General features: G+C 45.5%; 1 protein-coding gene across 2 annotated transcripts; it reads left to right on the forward strand.

Annotated features, from left to right (window-relative positions):
* Positions 1–252: 252 nt before the first annotated feature.
* fam83c (family with sequence similarity 83 member C) lies at positions 253–26,832 on the forward strand. Of its 2 annotated transcripts, none has more exons than XM_061726537.1 (6): positions 253–804; positions 2,231–2,480; positions 11,526–11,693; positions 14,091–14,215; positions 22,505–22,720; positions 23,933–26,832. In XM_061726537.1, exons 1-6 carry the CDS (start codon positions 479–481, stop codon positions 24,744–24,746), a joined length of 1,899 nt encoding a protein of 632 aa, XP_061582521.1. In that variant the 5' UTR covers positions 253–478; the 3' UTR covers positions 24,747–26,832. The 2 variants fall into 2 exon arrangements, with proteins under 2 accessions (XP_061582521.1, XP_061582522.1); XM_061726538.1 differs by having other exon boundaries at positions 2,234–2,480.

Here is a 26,832-nt window from a genome sequence, read left to right on the forward strand (position 1 = left end):
ATTCATCATTTTAAAATGTACTTTAACTTGTAATTATATTGAACTGTTTTGTTTTTCTTTTAATGAATGAAATAAAGAATAAAACAAGTTTAAAAATAAAGTTTTTGATTCTTAAGCACTTTTATTTTGAAAGTCCGGCCCCGGGCCGGGTCAGCTGGTCGGGATCTGGTTGCCCGGGTAACCAGGGCTGGGGGCGGGGCCGCGCTCCTCCCTCCGGGGACCAATGAGAGGCCGCGGAGCGACAGGTGAGAACACACCTGACACACACCTGAGGCACCTGACGCACGCATGCGCAGAGTTCTCCTGGGAACCTGGGACCTGAACCTGGACCTGAACCTGGACCTGGAACCTGGACCTGGAACCGGAGCGGAGAGGCCCATTAACCCGGACCCGGACCCCTGACCCTGACCCGGAGATCAGCTGTTCCCGACCCGCCCGACCCGGCTCTCCGCGGGGCTGAGCGGGACCTGATCCGGCCATGATGAGCTCCATGGCGGCCGGCGGGGCCGGCGGGGCCGGCGGGGCCAGGAAGGCTCCCAAGCCGCTGGGGAAGCTCGCCGCGCGGCTGGAGCAGGTGAAGAACCCGTGGCGGAGCTGCGGCTCCGTGCTGGAGCTCAGCCACAGCGAGGCGGCCCGCCTGGCCACCGACGCGCTGCTGCAGGGCGGAGAGGCCGAGTACCGGCGCGTCCTGGCGGAGGAGCGGGAGCTCAGCTTCCTGTCCCCGCTGGAGCTGGAATACATCACCCGGAACGGAGCCCGGGCCGAGCCCGGACCCGGACCCGGACCCGAGGAGCCCGGAGCCCGGTGGGTTTTATTATTAGTATAATAATAATAATAATAATATTATTATTATTATTATTATTATTATTATTATTATTATTATTATTATTATTATTATTATTATTATTATAGTGTGTATTATTATTATTGTTATTATTAGACAAGGCACATTTATTTATAAAGCACATTTCACATGACAAGCATGGACTCAATGTGCTCAAATACATAAACAAACAAACAAACAAACAAACAAATATATTACTGGTTTACAATAACAGAAACAGACAAAAGGATGTCAAGAGAAAAATAACAATAACAACAATAATTCCATTATCACTCCGCCAATCATGTAATCATGAGTTTACTCAAACGCTGGTGCAAAAGGTTTTTAGTCTGCTTTATTATGGTGTATTATTATTATTATTATTATTATTATTATTATTATTATTATTATTATTATTATTATTATTATGGTGGTTATTATTATTATTATTATTATTATTATTATGGTGGTTATTATTATTATTATTATTATTATTATTATTATTATTATATAATTAGGCCTGTGTTGAAAATATCGATTCTCCGATTTAAAATCGATTCTCAGAAAAAGGAATATTTTGTTGGACACGAGAATAACTGGTACCATGTTTTTGTCTTTAAATATGTTTAAAGGTATTAAAACATTAAAGTTTTCAGTTATAATTGCAAACATAGTCTATATTTCATTACTTTATACTGTCTTGGGGTTACATTTGCATAAATGTTAAAAACCAAATTCTCATAAATGGGGAAAAAAAATAAAAGCGATTTCCTGCGTTTCTGTTTCCTCCCTGGATCTGTTTGGTAATTCTGACCCACGATGTTTCTGTTTCAGTTCTATCAGCATTCTGGGAGCTGATTGGTCCTTACAGCATCATTAGCTGCAATACTTGCTGTTGAATCTCAATATAATACTAGTATTAATATTTTGCAGAACTACAGTCATATCATTCATGCAACAGATGAAAAAACAGTTTTAATAACACTAACCCAAATCAATATCGGAATCAGATCGGATCGAGATAATTGATTCTGAATCTTAAGAATTGAATCAAATCGATTCTTGACATTTGAATCGATCCCCAGCCCTAATAATAATATAATTAACACTAACTCTAACTAATCAGCAGGTTCTGTGACGGGGCCGGGGTTTATTATTATTATTGTGTGTATTATTATTATTATTATTAATATTAATATTATTAATATTATGGTGTGTATTATTATTATAATTATAATGATATAATAATATAACTAACATTAACTCTAACTAATCAGCAGGTTCTGTGACGGGGCCGGGGTTTATTATTATTATTATTATTATTATTATTATTATTATTATTATGGTGGTTATTATTATAATTATTATTATAATTATATAATAATATAATTAACACTAACTAATCAGCAGGTTCTGTGACGGGGCCGGGGCCCCCGACGTCCCCGGGTGTGATGCCGTGTCTGAGCTGACGTCGGGGACTTACTTCCCCATGATGTCTGACGAGGAGCCGCCCCTGCTGGAGCTGGGCTGGCCCGAGCCCCCAGACCGGTCCTCCGGGGGGCCCCGGGGGGCCTCCGAGACACAGATCTACTTCCAGAGGGACAAGAGCCACAACATCAAGGACCTGGTCCGGTCCCTCATCAACAAGGCCCAGAAGGTGAGCTGGGGGGTCCTGGGGGGGCTGCGGGGGCCACGGGGAGGTCTGGTGGGGTCTGGGGGGGCCCACGCCCACTTCGAAGGATGCCCATTATCTCCATTACTATTCACTCTGTTCATGGAACCACCTGCAGCTCCGTTAGTCCAGCGGTCTCAACCCGACATATTTTAGATCCATATTGGACCAAAAACACAAAAAACTAATATTTCTGGAGCCGCAAAAAATGAAAAGTGTTGTATCAGAATTAGAATGAAGAAACACCTGCTGCATGTTTCTATATTAGTTAGAACTGGGGGAGATTTGTTTTTTTCATTTCATTTTCATTCGAGAAAAAAGTTGAAATGTCAAGATTAATGTTGAAGTACAATCTTGAGACAAAAGTCGAAATGTCGAGAAAAAAGTTAAAATTTCGAGAAAAAAGTCGAAATATCCGAGATTAAAAGGGAAAGGAAAAAGGAAGAAAAAAGATTCTTGATTTTAAATCGGATTTAATTTTATTTAATTTTAATTCTGAATGAAAGAGGAATTAAACTTCCCATGTAAACGCACTGACTGATATGAACAAGTGTTGGGAATAACGGCGTTAAAAATAACGGCATTACTAACGCCGCTCTTTTATTAAGTAATTACTAACGCTGTTATTTTAGTAAGTAATTACTAACGCCGCTCTTTTATTAAGTAATTACTAACGCTGTTATTTTAGTAAGTAATTACTAACGCCGCTATTTTATTAAGTAATTACTAACGCTGTTATTTTAGTAAGTAATTACTAACGCTGTTATTGTAGTAAGTAATTACTAACGCTGTTATTGTAGTAAGTAATTACTAACGCTGTTATTGTAGTAAGTAATTATATTTCCAACGTGACTCAGTCAGAGTGAGTCAGTCGGATAATTAGATTCATGTCAGAGTTTAGTAACGCGTCTTAACGGCGTTGTGTTTCTTTTATCAGGACTTTTACTTTTACTTCACTACATTTAAAAGTTAAAAGATATACTTTTACCTCGTTACTTTGACATTTGCCACCTCGTAACCCGTTAGAAATTAAAATAATCAAATAATTATATTTTGCAGAAAGACAGTTCGTCTTTAAAGGTATTGTGACATCATTTTTAACATGCTTTTAACACTATTAAAAGTCTTGGCCAACATCCCTCAAATGTGTCTAAAAGAGTGTAACAAGAAAAACTTCACTCTAGTACTCCATTCCTGGCTTTTTATGACAGTGTTTTTTTGCGCCGTGAAAAACGCGTCCTTTTCCCCCTTTCCTGTCAATCATTGCTCCGCTCCTCCTCCAAACCTCCTCCAACCCAACTGCTACACACTTCTGCCGGCGTCTCCACACACACGCGCGCACACCGAACCACAAACACCCACACACACAGCCCAGACAGGGCGACTACAGCCCGGGGATGAAGTCCGTGACCAGAGGACTGGAAGGCAGCACCGTAGCTCCCCGCAAGCAATACGCTCACAGCGGCGTCGGAGAGTTAAGCCGGGAGCGACAGGCGAAGCATGCACGGAAAAGCAGCAGGGCGAAGCAGACAGTCCACAGCAAACAATCATAAAAATAAAGGCATGTAAATAAAGTGTCCCCTTATCTTAAGTCCAGTCAGTGGCCGCGGGTCTTCTTAGCAGTTTTCCTCCGGTGATTAGAACAAAAGAGGCTCTAAACAGCTCCGTGTTAAGCCTGATTTATGGTTCCGCGTTAAATCGACGCAGAGCCTACGCCGTAGGGTTCAGCGTATGGTGCGCGTCGCCGCGTAACCCTTCGCCGTAGGCTCTGCGTCGGTGTAACGCGGAACCATAAATCAGCCTTTATGGTGCGCTGGAGAGGAGAGGAGACAGGGAGCTGGGTGGAGGGGGCGGTGATTTAGCGGATCGTTACGTAACGATCCGCCAGCAAACCACATGCGCCGTTTTTGCACAGTTATGCGGAAAATCCCAGAAAGCACACAATACACTGAATGTTAAAAAATCAAGAAAAATGTGTTTTTCATGTCACAATCCCTTTAAGTGAAAGTGAAATAAAAAAAGAAGAGAAGGATCATTTTTGGTCGCATTGCTTCTTTTCAATCGTACTATAAAATACTTGTACTTTTACTTTTGATACTTGAGTATATTTTTTCACAACATACTTTGTACATTTAATGTGAGCTACTTTAAGACTTTTACTCCAGTAATTTTATTATGGGTAACTTTAACTTTTACCAAAGTCTTTTTCAGTTGTGGTGTTTCTACTTTTACTTAGTTACTTTTTTCAAGTACTTTATACACCTCTGAAGAGTAATCAGATTACCCGTTACTGGATTGAATAACGGCGTTAGTAACGGAGCTAAAGCGGCGTTTTAACCGGTGCCACCGGGAAAAGATTCCTACTGGAAACAAGTGTTTTTTTAGTTCCCCCCGTAGAAAGAAAAGTTCCTGTCGTGATTAGATGTTTTTATGTATTAAAATATGTAATTTAGTGTGAAACAGTGCTGTTTTATCCACATAGGATATTTTTTAACACCTTTTGTTTGTTTGTTTGTTTGTTTGTTTGTTCATTTCCAAATTAAAAATTCCAACACAAAAGAAAAGAAAGAAGAAAACAACAAATAAACCTTAATTAATAAAGTTAATGCTAATATTGAATAATTAAACACAACCAGACCTGAAGCTTATTAAGCTTTTATAATCTATTCCTGTCAGCTCCATAAACCCACACAGAGAGGTAAATATACACAGATACAGAGAGGTAAATTAATTAAAATAAAAACATTTCATAAACTTTTTTTATATTAAAAACATTCAATTTACTGTATAAACCTATGATCTATTATTTAAGTTTTAACACTGACATAAACATTTGGATAATATGCAAAACTGCCCGACATATTATAAAATCTTTAATCATTTTTACAGGAGATTTTTGTTGGACTTTTAGAGTAAATGGGCGTTTTTATTTTGTATAATTTTATTCTATATTTTTATTTAGCTCTGGGAAACTTGTTTAATAAACTTTATTATTAAGGATTTTTTATATTCATTTGATACATTATGTTGTTTTTTTTAATGTTTTTTTTAATGGTTTGTATTAATGTACCAGCAGAATAATAATGATTATATTAGTGGTTTTTATAAATGGAACAGCAGAATAATAATGATTATATTAGTGGTTTTATAATGATGTTTCCCCCGGGGCTAATGAATGTGTGAATGTGTAGTGACTAGTGAATGTGCTGCTGCAGCGTTTTCTCCAGAGATGCTGATTCCTCTGATTCCGGTTAAACGTGTTCAGACGAGTTCAGGCTGCTCCTCAACGACACGTCTGCTGCGTACGAGCTCACGGGTTTCAACCAGGATCTTTTCAGGCTGTTCCTGCTCTGTACGGAGGTCACGGGGTGGAATCTGTCGGGTCTTGTGTTTTGATGTTTTGAATGTTGGAGCCGACCAGGAAGTGACATCATCACGTGTTTATCAGGAAGTGACATCATCACATGTTTATCAGGAAGTTCTGAACTTTGAACTTTGATTGTTGCTGCAGAAAGTTGGTCAGGAAGAGCAGGAAGTTAGGAGACCCGGCGGGAGTTTCTGCTCCTGGTCCAGAGTTTTTGATCCTGCTTCACATCGCTGCCTCTGATCCGTCCCCGGGGGGGGGGCAGGTCTGGACCGGCCTAGACCTGTCCCCCCCGCCCCCAGACCGGCCCGGATCTCCAGGTCTGGACCGGCCCGGATCTCCAGGTCTGGACCGGCCTAGACCTGTCCCCCCCCGCCCCAGACCGGCCCGGATCTCCAGGTCTGGACCGGCCTAGACCTGTCCCCCCCGCCCCCAGACCGGCCCGGATCTCCAGGTCTGGACCGGCCCGGATCTCCAGGTCTGGACCGGCCCGGATCTCCAGGTCTGGACCGGCCCGGATCTCCAGGTCTGGACCGGCCCGGATCTCCAGGTCTGGACCGGCCCGGATCTCCAGGTCTGGACCGGCCCGGTAGGCCCGGCCTCCACCAGCTGCCGTGTTTGTTTAGCTCTTATCAGCCTCATCACACACACAGATCATGTGATCCAGATCAGCTGATCCAGATCAGCTGACCTGGATCAGCTGAGGTCGGGAGTAAACCTGGGAATAAACCTGGGAATAAACCTGGGAATAAACCTGGGAATAAACCTGGGAATAAACCTGAGAATAAACCTGAGAATAAACCTGAGAATAAACCTGAGAATAAACCTGAGAATAAACCTGAGAATAAACCTGAGAATAAACCTGAGAATAAACCTGAGAATAAACCTGGGAATAAACCTGAGAATAAACCTGAGAATAAACCTGAGAATAAACCTGAGAATAAACCTGAGAATAAACCTGAGAATAAACCTGAGAATAAACCTGAGAATAAACCTGAGAATAAACCTGGGAATAAACCTGAGAATAAACCTGAGAATAAACCTGAGAATAAACCTGGGAATAAACCTGGGAATAAACCTGAGAATAAACCTGAGAATAAACCTGAGAATAAACCTGAGAATAAACCTGAGAATAAACCTGAGAATAAACCTGAGAATAAACCTGAGAATAAACCTGAGAATAAACCTGAGAATAAACCTGAGAATAAACCTGGGAATAAACCTGAGAATAAACCTGAGAATAAACCTGAGAATAAACCTGGGAATAAACCTGGGAATAAACCTGGGAATAAACCTGAGAATAAACCTGAGAATAAACCTGAGAATAAACCTGAGAATAAACCTGAGAATAAACCTGAGAATAAACCTGGGAATAAACCTGAGAATAAACCTGGGAATAAACCTGAGAATAAACCTGGGAGTAAACCTGGGAATAAACCTGAGAATAAACCTGGGAATAAACCTGAGAATAAACCTGGGAGTAAACCTGGGAATAAACCTGAGAATAAACCTGGGAATAAACCTGAGAATAAACCCGGGAATAAACCTGGATCCTGGAAGCTGAGACCACAGACGCCTCCTAGTCGCGTCCTCGTTCATCTCTGTAAAAACAAACCCCAACGACGGCTCTGGTTCAATGTGCATATGACTGTGTTAAAAATGTCTTTCCAAAAATTAGTCAATAATTGGCAACTCCAAAACATGTGTAGTAGTGATGCACCGATTGTTCGGTAACAGAAATTGTTCGGCCGAAAATGGCAAAAAAACACTTTCGGTGGAATAAGTGGGAAAAAACCGAACAATTAATAACGTTGTTGTAAAATAAGGAAATAGACTGGCCGCTCCGTAACGGTTGCACCACAAACAAATCGTTGGCCAACCAAAAAGTAACCACTTAAGAATTTTACCAACATTCACCAGGAGGTGGAACCAAAACAACATAATGCTGGAAATTAAAACATGTTCAGTTTTTTATGTTCAATAAATATTTTCTACCTTGTAATTTTGTAAAAGATTTTTTTCTTTGAAAAGCCTAAATCAAATTTATTTGATTTATGCAATGGTGAAAAAATTGTCAAAATAAATGAAAAACTGCAGAAGAACCATGTCCGGTATTCGACCAAGTGTTTATTATTATTTCCGGTTTCGGTTTCGGCCACAAATTTTCATTTCGGTGCACACTAATATGCAGGGGACTTGCATTGGACTTGCAGGAGATTCTAGACTCTCATCCTGGTCCAATGGGCCCTATGAATAAGTTTATATTGGATGATCCACGGTGCACAGGTGGAGGAGGTGGAACCTTTTTAAACGCTTCTTCCCGTAGTTTATCAGATATAACTCCTCCCATGAAGCTTTAAAACTGTTTAATGAGGTACCTTCTCCCATTCTAAACCTATTCTCATATTATATGTCTAAAGATCGATTTCTTCATTATTACATTTTCACCGGTGAACTTTAATCCCAGTCGTATTTAAATCACTCATGTTCGTGGTGTGAAACCGTCAAACAATGAACCTGGTTCTGAAAACTAAAAGACTTAAATCTGGTTCCAGTTCTGGTTCAGAAACGACGGCGAGAAAAAAGAGCTGGACGAAGCAAAGAGATTTACAAAGAAACCAAACGGAGGTGAAGTTATACGGTAATAAACCGATCACTGAGATCTCCGGAGGTTAAACTCATCCAACTGGATATTCTACTGGTCTATAAACTCATCCAACTGATTCTACTGGTCTATAAACTCATCCAACAACCAGCTGATTCTACTGGTCTATAAACTCATCCAACTCTGATTCTACTGGTCTATAAACTCATCCAACTCTGATTCTACTGGTCTATAAACTCATCCAACTCTGATTCTACTGGTCTATAAACTCATCCAACACCAGCTGATTCGTTTTGCGTGCGTTTTTCGTGCGTCCGTGCGTTTTTTCGTGAGTTTTTCGTGCGTTCGTGCGTTTTTGCGTGCATGCGTTCGTTTTTCGTGCGTTTTTTCGTGCGTTTTTTCGTGCGTTTTTTCGTGCGTTTTTGCGTGCGTTTTTGCGTGCGTTTTTGCGTGCGTGCGTTCGTTTTGTGTGCGTTTTTTCGTGCGTTTTTGCGTGCGTGCGTTCGTTTTGCGTGCGTTTTTTCATGCGTTTTTGCGTGCGTTCGTTTTGCGTGGGTTTTTTCGTGCGTTCGTGCGTTTTTGCGTGCGTTCGTGCATTTTACTCTCCAACAACCAGCTGATTCTACTGGTCTTTAAACTCATCCAACTCTCCAACCACCAGCTGATTCGTTTTGCGTGCGTTTTTCGTGCGTCCGTGCGTTTTTTTCGTGAGTTTTTCGTGCGTTCGTGCGTTTTTGCGTGCATGCGTTCGTTTTGCGTGCGTCTTATTGTGCGTTTTTGCGTGCGTGCGTTTTTGCGTGCGTTCGTGCATTTTACTCTCCAACCACCAGCTGATTCTACTCGTCTCCTAAAGTTACCGCGGCGACTGCACTTCATTTCCATAGATATGCGGAAACGAGGCTTCAGATTAAAATAACAGAAACTAACGACGTCACGGTCTGGAGATAAACATGATAAACATGAACCAGTCGGTCAGAGGAAACGTGAAAAATAAGCTTCTTATTCTTTATAAAGCACCAGGTTAGAGTCCTAACAGCAAATATAAATATATAAATATCTCTGGGCTCCAGTTATCTCTTATATCTCTTATCTTGATTTTATTATTTCTGTTTCCTTTTAATTATCAAACTGTAGCACTTTGATATTTCAGTAATGTAAAGTGTATTATAAATAAAAGTTATTATTATAATAATAATAATAATAATAATAATAATAATGATTATTATTATAATTTTATTATTAATATTATATATAATAATCGTTATAATCGATAAGAATCCAAATGGAATCGATCCCCAGCCCAAATACACACACATACAACAGTCATGTGTTTGCACTGCTGCACTTTTAGTATATACGGTGATACTAGGGCTGTGCGATTAATGGATTTTAAATCTAAATGGGATTTATTAATCAAGACGATGTTAAAAAAAGGAAAATCTGAAAATGGATGTTCCTTTTTTGCAGCTGCATTACAGACGGACTCGTCTAGTCGTCTTTGTTTGGTCAAGAAAACTTTACTAAACTCAAGGAGGATTTACAGGATCTTTCAATTGCACTTCATTCCCAATAGGGAAATGTGTTTGCTATTTTTCTTTAAAAATAAAGATAAAATATTTATAGGTGATACAGAGTGTATTTTATTTTATTTTGTACTATTTTTTAAAAGACACTTTTTTTACATTTTTAACATGAATCTTGAAGGAGAACACGACTCGGTGCTGCTTTAATTTAGTTGTTTCATGTGACGCCCAGCTGAGCAGACGGTCCGGGACGCGCTGCTCTGACTCACTTCCTGTTTCCTGAGCCACTTCCTGCTCTGCTTCTATAAATAGATATAAATGAGCTAGAATCGGTCGGGGCCCGCCCCCCCTTTTTTTGTAAACTTCAATGCAACAGATCAGATATGGAACAATCAGTGTTTTATAAAATATACAAGCCTTGTTGTCCAGGGAATGTTTTACTTTGTGTAACGGCTATTGTTTTTGATATTTTTACCTTTGTATGCCGTATATGTGATTTCCAACACTAATGACACCTAGAAAACTTTGTTTCCCTGTTAATTTAAAACCTTCTATACTAACTGAAGCACCAGCGTCTTTGTTCCTGTTGCTGAAGATCATGAAGTCTGTTTTATTAAGGCTGCATCCCAATACTCCCCCTCTTTCCCCTCTGTCCCGTTTGGAGCAGTTGTTCCGGAACAGGGAACGTTCCCCCTAAAGATCGGATCGTTTGGTACATGTGAACACAGCAATCACGCTCTGAAACGGCACAAAACAAGCGAGCCCAGATCACATTCGAGACCTGAAACGGTTCATTTTTTTTATTTGTAGTGAGAACATAATCCACACAGCAACGACACAACTCCATTCATGTGTATGTGCGACCGCGGTTCAAGGAGAGGAGTCTGTGCTGAAACTCCGCCCCCTTCTCTCCTATTGGACGAGCCGAGATGTCTTCCCAGCGCGGCACGGTGCAAAATTAAACAATGTTCAATTCGGGCAGGGTTTGTGCAGGCCCGGTAGCTCATACAGGAATGGGTAAAGGCTGATTTATGGTTCCGCGTTACACCAACGCAGAGCCTACGCCGTAGGCTCTGCGTTGGTGTAACGCGGAACCATAAATCGGCCTAACGCCGGCGGCGGTCTGCGCTGAAAGGGGCGTGTTGATGAGACAGAAGAGGAAACTCCTTCCGCGTTCATTTGACCAATCAGAGAAAAGCTGGTTCATTTATTAACAGCTTTGAAACGGTACAGACGGTTGTGAACACAAACTCCACAAACGAGAAACAAAACAACTGTATCGATTTATCCCCTGAATCGGAACAAAACAAACGGACCACAGGTCTGAAAGCAGCCTAAGATTCTCAGGGCTTGAGTCACTTCAAGGTTCACAGACTTGTTCTGGAAGTATGTGAGTCCTGGTCCTGGTCCTGGTCTAACCCGTGTCTCTGGTCCTGTCCCGGTCTAACCCGTGTCTCTGGTCCTGTCCAGGTCTAACCCGTGTCTCTGGTCCTGTCCCGGTCTAACCCGTGTCTCTGGTCCTGTCCCGGTCTCCCCAGGTCATCGCCCTGGTGATGGACGTCTTCACGGACGTGGACCTGCTCTGCGACCTGATGGAAGCGTCCAACAAGCGTCGGGTCCCGGTCTACGTCCTGCTGGACCAGAAGAACCTGCAGTTCTTCACCGACATGTGCAGCAGGCTGGACGTCCACAACGAACACCTGAGCGTGAGTCTGGGGGACGCCTGGGGACACCTGTCCTACTAACCCTAACCCTGTCCACAGGTGTCCCACACCTGTCCACAACGCCCACCTGAGTGTGAGTCTGGGGGACGCCTGGGGACACCTGGGGACAGGTGTGGAGGTGTGACCTTTATGGAGCTAGAACAGTCTCGTAATTCACAAATGCACAGGACAAGATTCACAAATGTGTTTCTTTGTTCCAGCCAATCACAAGAGCTCACCCCACGTGGGGGACGATCTACTCTAAACCAATCAGATTAAAGGGGCGGAGTCACCTGCTGTTTGAGCTGCGTTAGCGCCGTTCGCTTGGAAAAGTGATTAATATTTGGAGTTGGTGGAATAAAGATAAATAAACAGCAACACGGATGGAGAGGAGATCTCTGCTTCTCTGGTGATCTCGTAAAGAAAACATCAGATCGGAGATGGTTTGTTCGTCCAACCAGAGCCGTCGGGAGACTGGAGACTCTTAGTCCCGCCGGTTTGTTGTGTTGAGGAATTTATCAAAACCAGTTCAGAAGTCCGCTTGTGAGAAGTGAGTTTTTATTCAGCAAGCCGGCGGTGAGCAGACCTACACAGAGCGCGTCTGAGTTGGTGTGCTGACCCAGGGTGATTGTGTCATGACTTACAGTAAGCTTCAAGGTACAGAAGGCAGGAAATACACAAACCAAGTGAGAGACAAAAGTAATTTACAATCAGATGTGATCTGTGGCCAAATGTCATTATCGGGCATTTGGCCTGATTGTCACAGACTTCTAAATTACCCCATAGGGTGTTCTCGTGATTAAAGTCTGTTTGAACCAACTTCCAGGTGTCATCTGCAGGGGGGGTGGGTAGGGAGCTGGGTAGGAAGTTGAAGCTAACACAAAGGTGTTGGGTCCTAGTTCAAAGCCCTGCAGGGGGCCACGTGCTGTCACAATGCTCCATCAGTTGCAGATCCTTCTGTTTAAAAAAAAAAGGCATTTGTGGATCGAGTCGCGTCAGGGGAGTCTCAAAAGTCTCAAAAGTCACGCGCAAATCCAGCGCAGCTCACAGACAAAAAAAAAACACAATTGTAAATCAGGTTATATTTGTGTGTGCATCAAAAATGCATGCATCTTGTCCTACGCACGTGTGAATCTTGTCCTGTGCATTTGAGGATTGTTCTGTGCATTTGTGGATCGGGGTGTGCATTTGTGGATGGGGGTGTGCATTTGTGGATCGGGGTGTGCATTTGTGGATCGGGGTGTGCATTTGTGGATCGGGGTGTGCATTTGTGGATTGGAGTGTGCATTTGTGGATCAGGGTGTGCATTTGTGGATCGGGTGTGCATTTGTGGATCGGGGGGTGCATTTGTGGATCGGGGTGTGCATTTGTGGATCGGGGTGTGCATTTGTGGATCGGGGTGTGCATTTGTGGATCGGGGTGTGCATTTGTGGATCTTGTCCTGTGCATTTGTGGATCGGCGTGTGCATTTGTGGATCGGCGTGTGCATTTCTGGATCGGGGTGTGCATTTCTGGATCGGGGTGTGCATTTCTGGATCGGGGTGTGCATTTGTGGATCGGGGTGTGCATTTGTGGATCGGGGTGTGCATTAGTGGATCGGGGTGTGCATTTGTGGATCGGGGTGTGCATTTGTGGATCGGGGTGTGCATTTGTGGATCGGGGTGTGCATTTGTGGATCGGGGTGTGCATTTGTGGATCGGCGTGTGCATTTGTGGATCGGCGTGTGCATTTCTGGATCGGGGTGTGCATTTGTGGATCGGGGTGTGCATTTATGGATCGGCGTGTGCATTTGTGGATCGGGGTGTGCATTTGTGGATCGGGGTGTACATTTGTGGATCGGGGTGTACATTTGTGGATCGGCGTGTGCATTTGTGGATCGGCGTGTGCATTTCTGGATCGGGGTGTGCATTTGTGGATAGTTCTGTGCATTTGTGGATCGGGGTGTGCGTTTGTGGATCGGGGTGTGCGTTTGTGGATCGGGGTGTGCGTTTGTGAATTGGGGTGTGCATTTGTGAATTGGTGTGTGCATTTGTGAATTGGGGTGTGCATTTGTGGATCGGGGTGTGCATTTGTGAATTGGGGTGTGCATTTGTGGATCGGGGTGTGCATTTGTGGATCGGGGTGTGCATTTGTGGATCGGGGTGTGCATTTGTGGATCGGGGTGTGCATTTGTGGATCGGGGTGTGCATTTGTGGATCGGGGTGTGCATTTGTGGATCGGGGTGTGCATTTGTGGATCGGGGTGTGCATTTGTGGATCAGGGTGTGCATTTGTGGATCAGGGTGTGCATTTGTGGATCGGGGTGTGCGTTTGTGGATCGGGGTGTGCATTTGTGGATTATCCTGTGCATTTGTGGATTGTCCTGTGCATTTGTGAATGATCTGAATCTCCTGCGCTGCAGAACATGCGGATCCGCAGCGCCGCCGGCGACATGTACTGCACCAAGAGCGGAAAGAAGTTCAGCGGGCAAGTTCTGGAGAAGTTCATGATCATCGACTGTGAGGAGGTTCTGGCCGGTTCCTACAGGTGAGAACCAGTACAGGTGAGGGTTCCAGACCAACTACCTCAGGGGTCGTGCTGCATGTTTCTATATTAGTTAATTATTAGTTTCTATATTAGTTAGAACTGGGGGAGATTTATTTTTTCATTATGGACAGAAAAAGTCAAAATGTTGAGAAAAAAGTCAAATTTTTGAGAAAAAAGTGGAAATGTTGAGAAAAAAATCAAAATGTTGAAGAAAAAAAGGAAAAAATCTCAGGAAAGAAAGGAAAAAAAAAGAGAAAAAAGAGAAAATAAAGACAAAGAAAGAGAAAAAAAGGAAGAAAAAAAGAAGAAAAAAGCAAAAAAAACAAGAAAAGAAAGAAAAAAAGGGAAAAAAAGAGAAAAGAAAGAGAAAGAAAGAGGGAAAAAAAGGAAGAAAAAAAGAAGCAAAAAAGAAGAAAAAGGGGAAAAAAAGGAAAAAAAGGTCAAACATTTTGTAAAAAGCTCCAGGAGCCACTAGGGCGGCGCTAAAGAGCCGCGGGTTTCTGATCCCTGAACTAAACCTCTTCTTCCCCTTCCCGGAGCTAAAGATCAGATATATTTTAATTTGAATGAAACGTGGCCACAGATCCGTTTCCACCCGCTAATGTTTGATTAGTGAGCAGTAAAAGCTTTTACTGCGACGGAAACAAGCGTTTATGGAAATCACCTTTATAACTTTATAACTTTACGAGCTGACGCTGCTGCAGACGCCGGCAGGAAGTCGTTATTAACCCGTGGTTAGTGGGCGGTTCATGTGGGGATCGTTACATCATTTATAGATCAGGCTGATTAGCAGTTAACGGATTTATCAATGATTAACAGCTGTTTCAGTAGCTGTTATTGATCCACTACGTTATTGATGGTTCCCAGTTAGACGTTAATCTGGGAATGACTGGGTTACTTTCCTCATCAATTCATTCATGGTTTGGATCAGGAGGCTCGGCTGCGTTCACTGCGTTCTTCCAGACCAACCCAGAACCTTCCAGACCGATGTGTTGTGATTGTCAGAGTTCCCGTCACATTCCGGTCGTCGGCTCTGGAACTCTGGAACTCTGGAACTCTGGAACTCTGGAACTCTGGAACTCTGGAACTCTCGGCTCGTTTGTTGAACTTGAAATTCGAGTTTCTGTTTGATCAAACGTCTTCACGGATGTCGGGGGGATTAGTCACCGTGACGACGCACCTTCGCCCACGAGGTGGTGACGGATCAGAGTTCCACGGAGGCTCGGACGCTCCGTCATGCGTTTCCTCTCCTGTCTCTGATCCTGCAGAGCCGTCGCAGAGCCGACTCTTATCTGCAGTAAATGAGTCACGGTTTGAGCCGCCGCGCCTCGCCGTTCCTCTCTGTGACGAGGTGTTCCTCTCTGACGCTCCTCTCTCTGACGCTGTAGTGCAGAGGTCCCCAACCCCCGCGCCACAGGGGGCCACGTTAGTCTTTCTACATTCATATAAGTTTCATTTAACTTAAACCGACGCAGCTGCTCGCTGGGTCGGACACCAGCTCGTTAACCACAACACATGAGTAACCATGGCAACCAAACTCAAGCTGGACATAAATACGGCATAAAATTTGCAAAGAAAACAAATCCTGATCAGCAGGAGATTTTTGTGTCAGTTAGGCTCCACTTTTTCCTGACACTAGTTTAGTCTTTCAGACAAACTTTCTACTGCCGTTAAACTTTTACCGTCCAAAGCGCCGGATGTTTACAAAGTCTTGGCGAGTCGCCTTCAAAATAAAAGCGCCAAATATCTGTCTCGTTATTATATAAAAAATAAATTAGAAGCCTGGCTTCAAATAACGTTAATGAGGAAACAAATATAAAAACACACTTGTAAAAAATACTCATATTAAAGGTAATTTCCAATTTCCATTATTTTATTTTTTAGAAAATTATGTTTTATTTTGAACAGTGACCGGATTCTCTCTGTTACACCCCTCTCACTTGACGCACGTCAAGGCCCGCGACACCACACGTCACGTGATACATCCCACTAAATGTTATTTAATCCCAAACTAGCAAAATGAGCAAAAAACAAACTTCTTTACAAAGTTTCTTTGCAAAGAGGAAACGGTCCAATGAAGAGTCAGAAGTGTGATGTTCTGTTGTTGGTGTGACGTTACGAGGACAACGCTAATAAAGTTGCACATGATTACACAGTGGATTTAGTTCATTATTATTATTATTATTATTAATATTATTATTATTAGTATTATAATAGAGAAAATATCACAGTTTTTAGTGCCGATCTTGTCATTCTATATATATGTTTTTATCAGCTACAGCTTTACATTGGGCCGTGAAAATATTGTCAGACATTAAACCGGTCCTGGTTCAGAAAAGGTTGGGGACCAGAGCTGTAGTGGATTCTATTTCGGGTCCTCTACATAAACTAAGGCTGCGTCCCAATTCTCCCCCTCGCCCTCGTTTTGATCCCTCCCCCTAAATGTTGCTTGTTCCCGTGAGGGTAGTGGTTCCTCTTTCCACCTAGGGGGAGGGGGCATAACGAGGGCGAGGGGCTGAGAATAGCCCCTTCACATCGAGGGATTCCACATGCTGACTTCGCGAGCGAGGGGGTATGAAAATTTCCCAGAATGCTTTTCGTCGTCATTTGCGGACTGAATCCAAAAAAAAAAACCAAGGCGGACATTTCTTATTTTTTAGTGAATAAATCAATATTTTGAGTTAGTTTCTGCATAAAAATGCGTTTTGATTACATTTCTAGCGAGAAATATATATTTTACTTTCAGAATATTCACTCAGTGAATGTACATAATCACTTTTTTGTCCATTGTTCGCGCCGGAGTAAAGGCGTAGTAAACTCTGCAAATGATCTTTGCCCTCGGTCGGCGAGTCAAATCGACGCAGAGCCTACGGCGTAGGTTACGTAGCCTACGCCGTAGTCTCTGCGTCGATTTGACTCGCCGACCGAGGGCAAACATCATTTGCAGAGTCGTCTCAGATTGTGACCAAGGGAGCAAAGCATTTTTTTGTGGGAAATAGAGAGAAATAATCCTGTGACTCGTCAGATTTGTTTTGGATGTTTCTGATATAATAGTTTTCAGAAACCACAAAGTAATCCAGCTGTTATCTGGGTAATTTACACACTTTCAGATAAAGCTGAAGTGAAGATAGCGGAGCTGTTTTATGGTTCCACGTTAAATCGACGCAGAGCCTACGGCGTAAGTTACGTAACCTACGCCGTAGGCTCTGCATCGATTTAACGTGGACAAATAAACTCCGGAGCCGGCAGACAGAAATCTCTAAATTTTCGGGGCAAATTTCTTAACAGGCGTAGCTACAACTGTTAGATTTCATCTATTAAACCAACATTTATCTTCCTAAATGATTTATTTCAGCCAGCGTAATTCTCAAAAGAGTTGCAGGTTTCTCTCCCGGGACGACGGCGTAGGTTGACCCGGTCGGGCTGTGAGCTGCTGCTGCTGTTACCATGGTAACGGCTGCAGCAGCAGCAGCAGCTGTTACCATGGTAACGGCTGCAGCAGCAGCAGCAGCTGTTACCATGGTAACGGCTGCTGCTGCTGCTGCTGCAGCTGCTGCTGCTGCTGGTACCATGGTAACAGCTGCTGCTGCTGCTGCTGCTGTTACCATGGTAACAGCTGCTGCTGCTCCCCGGGGCCGGCGGCTCTTCTCATCTCCGAAAACATCGGGTCAAATTTCTTAACAGGCGTTATTTGGATAAACTGAGCCCAGGTTGGGGATCTTAAGGTTACCTTTATGCCTGAAAAAATATTAAAACCTAATAAAGTGCCATATTAACAGCGCTACAGCTGAAATTAAAACAGCTTTTGGCTCTCAGCTTCCTGATCAGGTTAGGGATGAAAACGAGGGGGAGAAATGGGACAGACCTGGGCCCTAAAATCTCCCCCTTCTTTTTTAGGGGGTAGGGAAGAAAAGAAGGGTGAGTGGAGAAAAGTAGGGGGAGTGTTGAGATTGGGCCAGATGAAGATGAGGGAGATTGGTGAGGTCCTAACGGAGGGAGATGAAGGTGAAGTTTCACCTTCATCAATGGACTGAATAAAAACACTGGAGTCAGGTTTGGGCTGGCGTTCCGTTCAAATACTGCAAAGGTTTTTATTGTACGAATACAATTTGTACCAAACACAGGAGAGTTAGATCCACCGGTCTCTCTGAAAACTTCCTGGATTTGCCTCCTCTTTTTATACTGTTGAAGAAACCGGGGCCGCCCCACCGCCTCACCAATCTCCCTCCGTTAGGGCCTCACCAATCTCCCTCCGTTAGGGCCTCACCAATCTCCCTCCGTTAGGGCCAATCTCCCTCCGTTAGGGCCAATATCCCTCCGTTAGGGCCAATCTCCCTCCGTTAGGGCCAATCTCCCTCCGTTAGGACCAATCTCCCTCCGTTAGGGCCAATATCCCTCCGTTAGGGCCAATCTCCCTCCGTTAGGGCCAATCTCCCTCCGTTAGGACCAATCTCCCTCCGTTAGGGCCAATATCCCTCCGTTAGGGCCAATCTCCCTCCGTTAGGGCCAATCTCCCTCCGTTAGGACCAATCTCCCTCCGTTAGGGCCAATCTCCCTCCGTTAGGACCAATCTCCCTCCGTTAGGGCCAATCTCCCTCCGTTAGGGCCAATATCCCTCCGTTAGGGCCAATCTCCCTCCGTTAGGGCCAATCTCCCTCCGTTAGGACCAATCTCCCTCCGTTAGGGCCAATCTCCCTCCGTTAGGGCCAATATCCCTCCGTTAGGGCCAATCTCCCTCCGTTAGGGCCAATCTCCCTCCGTTAGGACCAATCTCCCTCCGTTAGGGCCAATCTCCCTCCGTTAGGGCCAATCTCCCTCCGTTAGGGCCAATCTCCCTCCGTTAGGGCCTCACCAATCTCCCTCCGTTAGGGCCTCACCAATCTCCCTCCGTTAGGACCTCACCAATCTCCCTCCGTTAGGACCAATCTCCCTCCGTTAGGGCCAATCTCCCTCCGTTAGGGCCTCACCAATCTCCCTCCGTTAGGGCCTCACCAATCTCCCTCCGTTAGGACCTCACCAATCTCCCTCCGTTAGGGCCAATCTCCCTCCGTTAGGGCCTCACCAATCTCCCTCCGTTAGGGCCTCACCAATCTCCCTCCGTTAGGACCTCACCAATCTCCCTCCGTTAGGGCCTCACCAATCTCCCTCCGTTAGGGCCAATCTCCCTCCGTTAGGGCCAATCTCCCTCCGTTAGGGCCTCACCAATCTCCCTCCGTTAGGACCAATCTCCCTCCGTTAGGGCCTCACCAATCTCCCTCCGTTAGGACCTCACCAATCTCCCTCCGTTAGGGCCTCACCAATCTCCCTCCGTTAGGGCCAATCTCCCTCCGTTAGGGCCAATCTCCCTCCGTTAGGGCCTCACCAATCTCCCTCCGTTAGGGCCTCACCAATCTCCCTCCGTTAGGGCCAATCTCCCTCCGTTAGGGCCAATCTCCCTCCGTTAGGACCAATCTCCCTCCGTTAGGACCAATCTCCCTCCGTTAGGGCCAATCTCCCTCCGTTAGGACCAATCTCCCTCCGTTAGGACCAATCTCCCTCCGTTAGGGCCTCACCAATCTCCCTCCGTTAGGACCAATCTCCCTCCGTTAGGACCAATCTCCCTCCGTTAGGGCCAATCTCCCTCCGTTAGGGCCTCACCAATCTCCCTCCGTTAGGGCCAATCTCCCTCCGTTAGGACCAATCTCCCTCCGTTAGGACCAATCTCCCTCCGTTAGGGCCAATCTCCCTCCGTTAGGGCCTCACCAATCTCCCTCCGTTAGGGCCAATCTCCCTCCGTTAGGACCAATCTCCCTCCGTTAGGACCAATCTCCCTCCGTTAGGGCCAATCTCCCTCCGTTAGGGCCTCACCAATCTCCCTCCGTTAGGGCCAATCTCCCTCCGTTAGGGCCAATCTCCCTCCGTTAGGGCCAATCTCCCTCCGTTAGGGCCAATCTCCCTCCGTTAGGACCAATCTCCCTCCGTTAGGGCCTCACCAATCTCCCTCCGTTAGGGCCTCACCAATCTCCCTCCGTTAGGACCAATCTCCCTCCGTTAGGGCCTCACCAATCTCCCTCCGTTAGGGCCAATCTCCCTCCGTTAGGGCCAATCTCCCTCCGTTAGGACCAATCTCCCTCCGTTAGGGCCAATCTCCCTCCGTTAGGGCCAATCTCCCTCCGTTAGGACCAATCTCCCTCCGTTAGGGCCTCACCAATCTCCCTCCGTTAGGGCCAATCTCCCTCCGTTAGGGCCAATCTCCCTCCGTTAGGACCAATCTCCCTCCGTTAGGACCTCACCAATCTCCCTCCGTTAGGGCCTCACCAATCTCCCTCCGTTAGGACCAATCTCCCTCCGTTAGGGCCAATCTCCCTCCGTTAGGACCTCACCAATCTCCCTCCGTTAGGACCAATCTCCCTCCGTTAGGGCCAATATCCCTCCGTTAGGGCCAATCTCCCTCCGTTAGGGCCAATCTCCCTCCGTTAGGGCCAATCTCCCTCCGTTAGGGCCAATCTCCCTCCGTTAGGGCCAATCTCCCTCCGTTAGGGCCAATCTCCCTCCGTTAGGGCCAATCTCCCTCCGTTAGGGCCAATCTCCCTCCGTTAGGACCAATCTCCCTCCGTTAGGGCCTCACCAATCTCCCTCCGTTAGGACCAATCTCCCTCCGTTAGGGCCAATCTCCCTCCGTTAGGGCCAATCTCCCTCCGTTAGGACCAATCTCCCTCCGTTAGGGCCTCACCAATCTCCCTCCGTTAGGACAAATCTCCCTCCGTTAGGGCCAATCTCCCTCCGTTAGGGCCAATCTCCCTCCGTTAGGACCAATCTCCCTCCGTTAGGGCCTCACCAATCTCCCTCCGTTAGGGCCAATCTCCCTCCGTTAGGGCCAATCTCCCTCCGTTAGGGCCAATCTCCCTCCGTTAGGGCCAATCTCCCTCCGTTAGGGCCAATCTCCCTCCGTTAGGACCAATCTCCCTCCGTTAGGGCCAATCTCCCTCCGTTAGGACCTCACCAATCTCCCTCCGTTAGGACCAATCTCCCTCCGTTAGGACCAATCTCCCTCCGTTAGGGCCTCACCAATCTCCCTCCGTTAGGGCCAATCTCCCTCCGTTAGGGCCAATCTCCCTCCGTTAGGACCAATCTCCCTCCGTTAGGGCCAATCTCCCTCCGTTAGGGCCAATCTCCCTCCGTTAGGGCCAATCTCCCTCCGTTAGGGCCAATCTCCCTCCGTTAGGGCCAATCTCCCTCCGTTAGGGCCTCACCAATCTCCCTCCGTTAGGGCCTCGCCAATCTCCCTCCGTTAGGGCCAATCTCCCTCCGTTAGGGCCTCACCAATCTCCCTCCGTTAGGACCAATCTCCCTCCGTTAGGGCCTCGCCAATCTCCCTCCGTTAGGGCCAATCTCCCTCCGTTAGGGCCTCACCAATCTCCCTCCGTTAGGGCCAATCTCCCTCCGTTAGGGCCTCACCAATCTCCCTCCGTTAGGACCAATCTCCCTCCGTTAGGGCCAATCTCCCTCCGTTAGGGCCTCACCAATCTCCCTCCGTTAGGGCCAATCTCCCTCCGTTAGGGCCAATCTCCCTCCGTTAGGGCCTCACCAATCTCCCTCCGTTAGGGCCTCACCAATCTCCCTCCGTTAGGACCAATCTCCCTCCGTTAGGGCCAATCTCCCTCCGTTAGGACCAATCTCCCTCCGTTAGGGCCAATCTCCCTCCGTTAGGGCCTCACCAATCTCCCTCCGTTAGGGCCTCACCAATCTCCCTCCGTTAGGGCCTCACCAATCTCCCTCCGTTAGGGCCTCACCAATCTCCCTCCGTTAGGGCCAATCTCCCTCCGTTAGGAGGGAGATTGGGAGGCATTCCTCGCGTGCGTTTTTTCGTGCGTTCGTTCTTTCGTGCGTTTTCGACATTTCAACGTTTTTCTCAAAATTTCACCCTTTTCTCAAAATTTCAACTTTTTCATCAAAATTTCAACTTTTTTCTCAAAATTTCTACTTTTTTTCCGACTTTTTTCATCAAAATTTCAACCCTTTTCTCAAAATTTCAACTTTTTTCTCTAAATTTCAACTTTTTCTCGACTTTTTTCTCGACATTTTTACTTTTTTTTTTCTGGAAGTGCATAATGAATAAATAAATCTCCCCCAGTTCTAACTAATATAGATACTAATAATTCATGCATTCATCTCTCTGACGCTAAGGTTAGCGTTCCTCTCTCTGATGCTAAGGTTAGCGTTCCTCTCTCTGACGCTAAGGTTAGCGTTCCTCTCTCTGACGCTAAGGTTAGCGTTCCTCTCTGACGCTAAGGTTTCCTCTCTCCGCAGCTTCACCTGGCTGTCGGCGCAGGTGCACAGCAACATGGTGATGCATTTCTCCGGCCGCATCACCGACAGCTTCGACCGGGAGTTCCGGTGTCTCTACGCCGACTCGCAGCTCATCGACTGTTTCTCCAACCCGGAGGACGACGGGATGCCGTACTACCCGCCGTACCAGTCCGCCGCGACCGGGTGGAGCCCGGCGCTGGATTTACTCTCCGACAGGTGAGGAAATACGCAAGGTGCAGGACGGTTGCACCGATGCTTACGGTTGGGGGTTTGAGTTTTCTCTCTTCCGGCTCTCGGTGAAGGCGGATGCTTTTCTGCTCCTCTCCCTCCCTATCTGTCCTGCTACTGCTTTTGTCCTGTCTCGTCTTCAGAGTCTCTTCTTTTCACTCCTCCCAAACTCTACAATCATGGAATTGATTAACTGGTCTCTCAGCACAACCAGAAGTCAGGGGGTAAGGGAGCCCTCCTGCCCCCATGGGACATTTACTGGATACACAATGGATTCCTGGAAACATTGGAAACCGTTGTGTTTGGCGATCCTGTCTGTCGAGGACGTTGAAGATGCTTCATAATTGGTTTTTACTGAGAGGAAGAGGTTTTTACTGGAGAGAAAAAAGTCCAAATGTCCAGATTCATGTTGAAATACAATTTCAAGAATAAAGTCGAAATTTTGCCTTTTTTCTTTACACATCGACTTTTTTCTCGACACTTGGACTCGAGACGTGTTGCTCGAGCTCGGCTTGGTGGGAATTGATCACTAATTCGTCTGATTGGAGTCGCCATTGATGAACCAGAGACTGAAGGCAGACGGAAAATTACTGAGTCTGTCTGTTTTCAATATAATTGTTGATTCTATAATCTGGCCTTGACAGGGTGGTTTTGGCCGATCGCTCTGGTCACAATCTCCCTGGTGGAATGTAAAAAGGTGACTCTGCCCCCACTAGCCCTCCCCTCTCAGGAACATCTGTGGACCTGTTTCAGAACTGACCGAGCCGTCTGATAACATCAAGGACATTGGCTGAGGAGCAGCTCTGGGAGAAGTTCACGGACTTACCGCTCACACACTTACTGATAACCACCTCCCTCAACTCAACGCCTTCCCGGCTATAAGTCTTGTGATGATGATGTTACATTTGTCATGTGCTTTCTGTGCTGAGGTGCTTTTTTGCACTTTCTCACTGAGTACTTATACACAGATGCCCTTTTTGTCCCTCCTCCCTCCCCCAACCCCAATGTCATCCTTTCTCTGCTTTGTTCCGGTTTCGGGTCACTGCTCGTTGTGGTCGACCGGCCGGCAGCTAAGCAGATTTACTGTCTTGTATTGCTGCTTAGTTGTCCTGAATTGCCCCTCGGGGATGAATAAAGTTTCTCTGAATCTGAAGTTAGGGGTTAAGGTTTCTGATCCCGTCTGTCCCTCTCTTCCTGCAGACACCGGGACCGGGAGCGGGAACGGGACCGGGTTTGTTCCGAGAACTCCAGCAGCCAGTCCAGCAACAACAGCGTCTCCAGCGTCAAGGCGGCGCCCGGCATGGCGGCGTCAACCGCCGTCTTCAAGGTCACGCAGGGTCACGACAAGAAGGACCCGCCGGCCGCGTCTCGCCTCAGCCCGCAGCGCAGGGAAGGAACCGCCGAGCGGGCGGGCGGGCCGACCCCGGCGGCCCGGAGCTCCGCTAGCGGCGGCGCTAGCTACAACCCGGTTAGCCAGCCGACGGGGCTGGAGTGGAACAAGCCCAGCGGGGGCGGAGTCTCGTCCAAGTTCCAGGGCCTGGGCTTGTACGACCACAAGCCGGCCATGTTCCACGGCTCCCCGAGCCCCAAGACCCCGCCCCCCGGCCCCGTCCCCGTCCCCGAGGGCCGGCTCGCCCCCGACGGCCGGCTCGCCCCCGACGGCCGGCTCGCCCCCCGGCCCAGGACCAGCTCCAGCCCGTTCCTTAACAAGATCACGGACTTCTTCCTGCCGCCCTCGGCGTCCCGGGACAAGGACAGGGACGGCTACAGCTGCTGGAGGACCCCGCCCCCCCTGGGGGGCCCCGCCCCCTGGGCCGAGCCAGACCTGTCCCCCCCCGAGCCCGAGGCCCAGCAGAGCCCCCCGCCGCCCCCCACGTCCCCCCCGGCCCTCATGAGCCGCGGGGACCAGAAGAGGATGACGCTCGGCCACAGCAAGCTGGACCTGGTGAACCACTACAACCGGCTCAAGTCCAAGCAGGTTTACAGCCGCTTCGAGCTCAAGAGCTCCAACTAGGGCGGGGAAAACGGGCGTAATATCACCGGAATAAAGTCCTGATATCACCGGAATAAAGTCCTGATATCACCAGAATAAAGTCCTAATATCACCGGAATAAAGTCCTGATATCACCAGAATAAAGTCCTAATATTACGACTTTATTCTCGTAATGTTACGACTTTATTCTCATAATATTACGACTTTATTCTCGTGATATTACGACTTTAATTCTCATAATATTACGACTTTATTCTCGTGATATTACGACCCGTAATTATTCCCGTGATAATTACGATATTTGGACGCCGTGTTGAGCCGCATTTTGTAATAACGGTGCATTTTGGAATAAACGTCCAAAATGTAATAACGTTTTCATTTCATTTTGTAATAAACTGCCGCATTTTGTAATAAATGTTATTGCATTTTGAAGATTATTATAAAATGCACTTGCAACTTTTTTATTTTATAGGAAATGTAATACCATGGTGAATTATGTAATAATACCTATTATTATTGTTGGTTTAACAATGAATTTATACAAGAGTGACTTTTATTTTTTATGCAATTTCCCTCAGAGCTATGTAGCCAATAAATCTATGTATAAAACTGCAAATATAACTTTAGTTGCCTATTTGAAGTTTGGAATTATATAGGCCAATAACAAATAAACTATTATTATTACATAAGGCACCATGTTATTACATTTTCAAATAACTTTAATAACTTTAATAAATTTTTACAATAAAAAAGTTGCAAGTGTATTTTGTAATAATCTTCTCAAAACTTATTACATAATGCAGCAAAATTTATTACAAAATGTGTTGGGGAAGTTTATTACAAAATGCGGGTTTATTACAAAATGAAATGACAAAGTTATTACATTTTTTTTTTTTTTTTTAATGGAAAAAAAAATAAAATAGAAAAATGAATTAAAAAAAAAAAAAAAAAAAAAAAGTTATTTCATTTTGGACGTTTATTACAAAATGCGGCTCAACACTTCCCCCGGGGGGTCAGGGGACGGTTGGTTTACGGTGACGGTTTACACAGATCTCTCTACGGATCTTATTCCTCAGAAACAGGAAACAGATGAAAATGTGAAACTCTCGTCTCCAACACTCCGGGACGTTTCCTCCGCCACTCAGGCGTCTTTTACAACCGTCTGGTCTCATGTTTGATATTTTTGTTGGGGATTTTTGTGGGTGGGGACTAGGGCTGTGCGATTTTTTTTCTCTGAAAACCCGATTTTCGATTTAGATTTTTTTGGTAAAACTACAAAAGACAATGGAATAAATTGTTTCAAATATTTTATTTTTATTTTTAAAGAAAAATAGCAAACAAATTTCCCTATTGGGAATGAAGTGAAATTGAAAGATCCTGTAAATCCTCCTTGAGTTTAGTAAAGTGACAACATTTACAATTTTCTTGACCAAACAAAGACTAGACGAGCTCTGTCTGTAATGCAGCTGCAGAAAAGGAACATCCATTTTACCATTTTCCTTTTTTTAACATCGTCTTGCTTAATAAATCCGATTTAGATTTAAAATCGATTAATCGCACAGCCCTCGTGGGGACGTCTTGTCTCACGGACAAGTTTTCAGCTGAAGCTTCAGCCGCTTCAAATGTCTTTATTATTACTGTATGTGCATAAAAGTAAAATCTATCAGAATCCTTCGTTCATTTATGTTAACATTTATACACAAAATAAGCTGAAGCTTTTTTAGCGTCGCTACAAACTCAGAAATGTAAACTCAGAGCAGAATCACGACTTCAGGTGATTTTATTAGAATTTAAAAGTATTAAACTACGACTTCAGACCAACCCAGAACCAGAACTGGTCCAGAGGAAAGAACTGGTCCAGAACCTGGAACCAGTCTCTGACGCTTCTGGACGTTTGTTTCTCTTTGTTTCTCTTTGGTTTAAGAGTTTATCTGTTTCAGATACCAGTGACGTCACTGAGGATCAATACCTGGTATTGATGGATATTGGTGCCAGGGATCAATACTGAGTATCTGAAGGATCGGGGGGAAACTTGTTTTTACGTTTTTAAAGATGATGTTATTTAGTTGTTGGGTTAAAGTTTCTCCTGGTTTTTAAAATAAAGAAC

The sequence above is a fragment of the Cololabis saira genome, chromosome 8 (assembly GCF_033807715.1).
Source record: "Cololabis saira isolate AMF1-May2022 chromosome 8, fColSai1.1, whole genome shotgun sequence".
Classification (NCBI taxonomy): domain Eukaryota; kingdom Metazoa; phylum Chordata; class Actinopteri; order Beloniformes; family Belonidae; genus Cololabis; species Cololabis saira.

Bases quoted from the DNA above. Each gene is read 5' to 3' on its own strand.
- fam83c (XM_061726537.1), top strand. From the start codon at position 479: ATGATGAGCTCCATGGCGGCCGGCGGGGCCGGCGGGGCCGGCGGGGCC. The intron at 11,694-14,090 runs GTGAGTCTGGGG...CCTGCGCTGCAG, and splicing joins TCCACAACGAACACCTGAGC to AACATGCGGATCCGCAGCGC. The intron at 14,216-22,504 runs GTGAGAACCAGT...CTCTCTCCGCAG, and splicing joins GTTCTGGCCGGTTCCTACAG to CTTCACCTGGCTGTCGGCGC.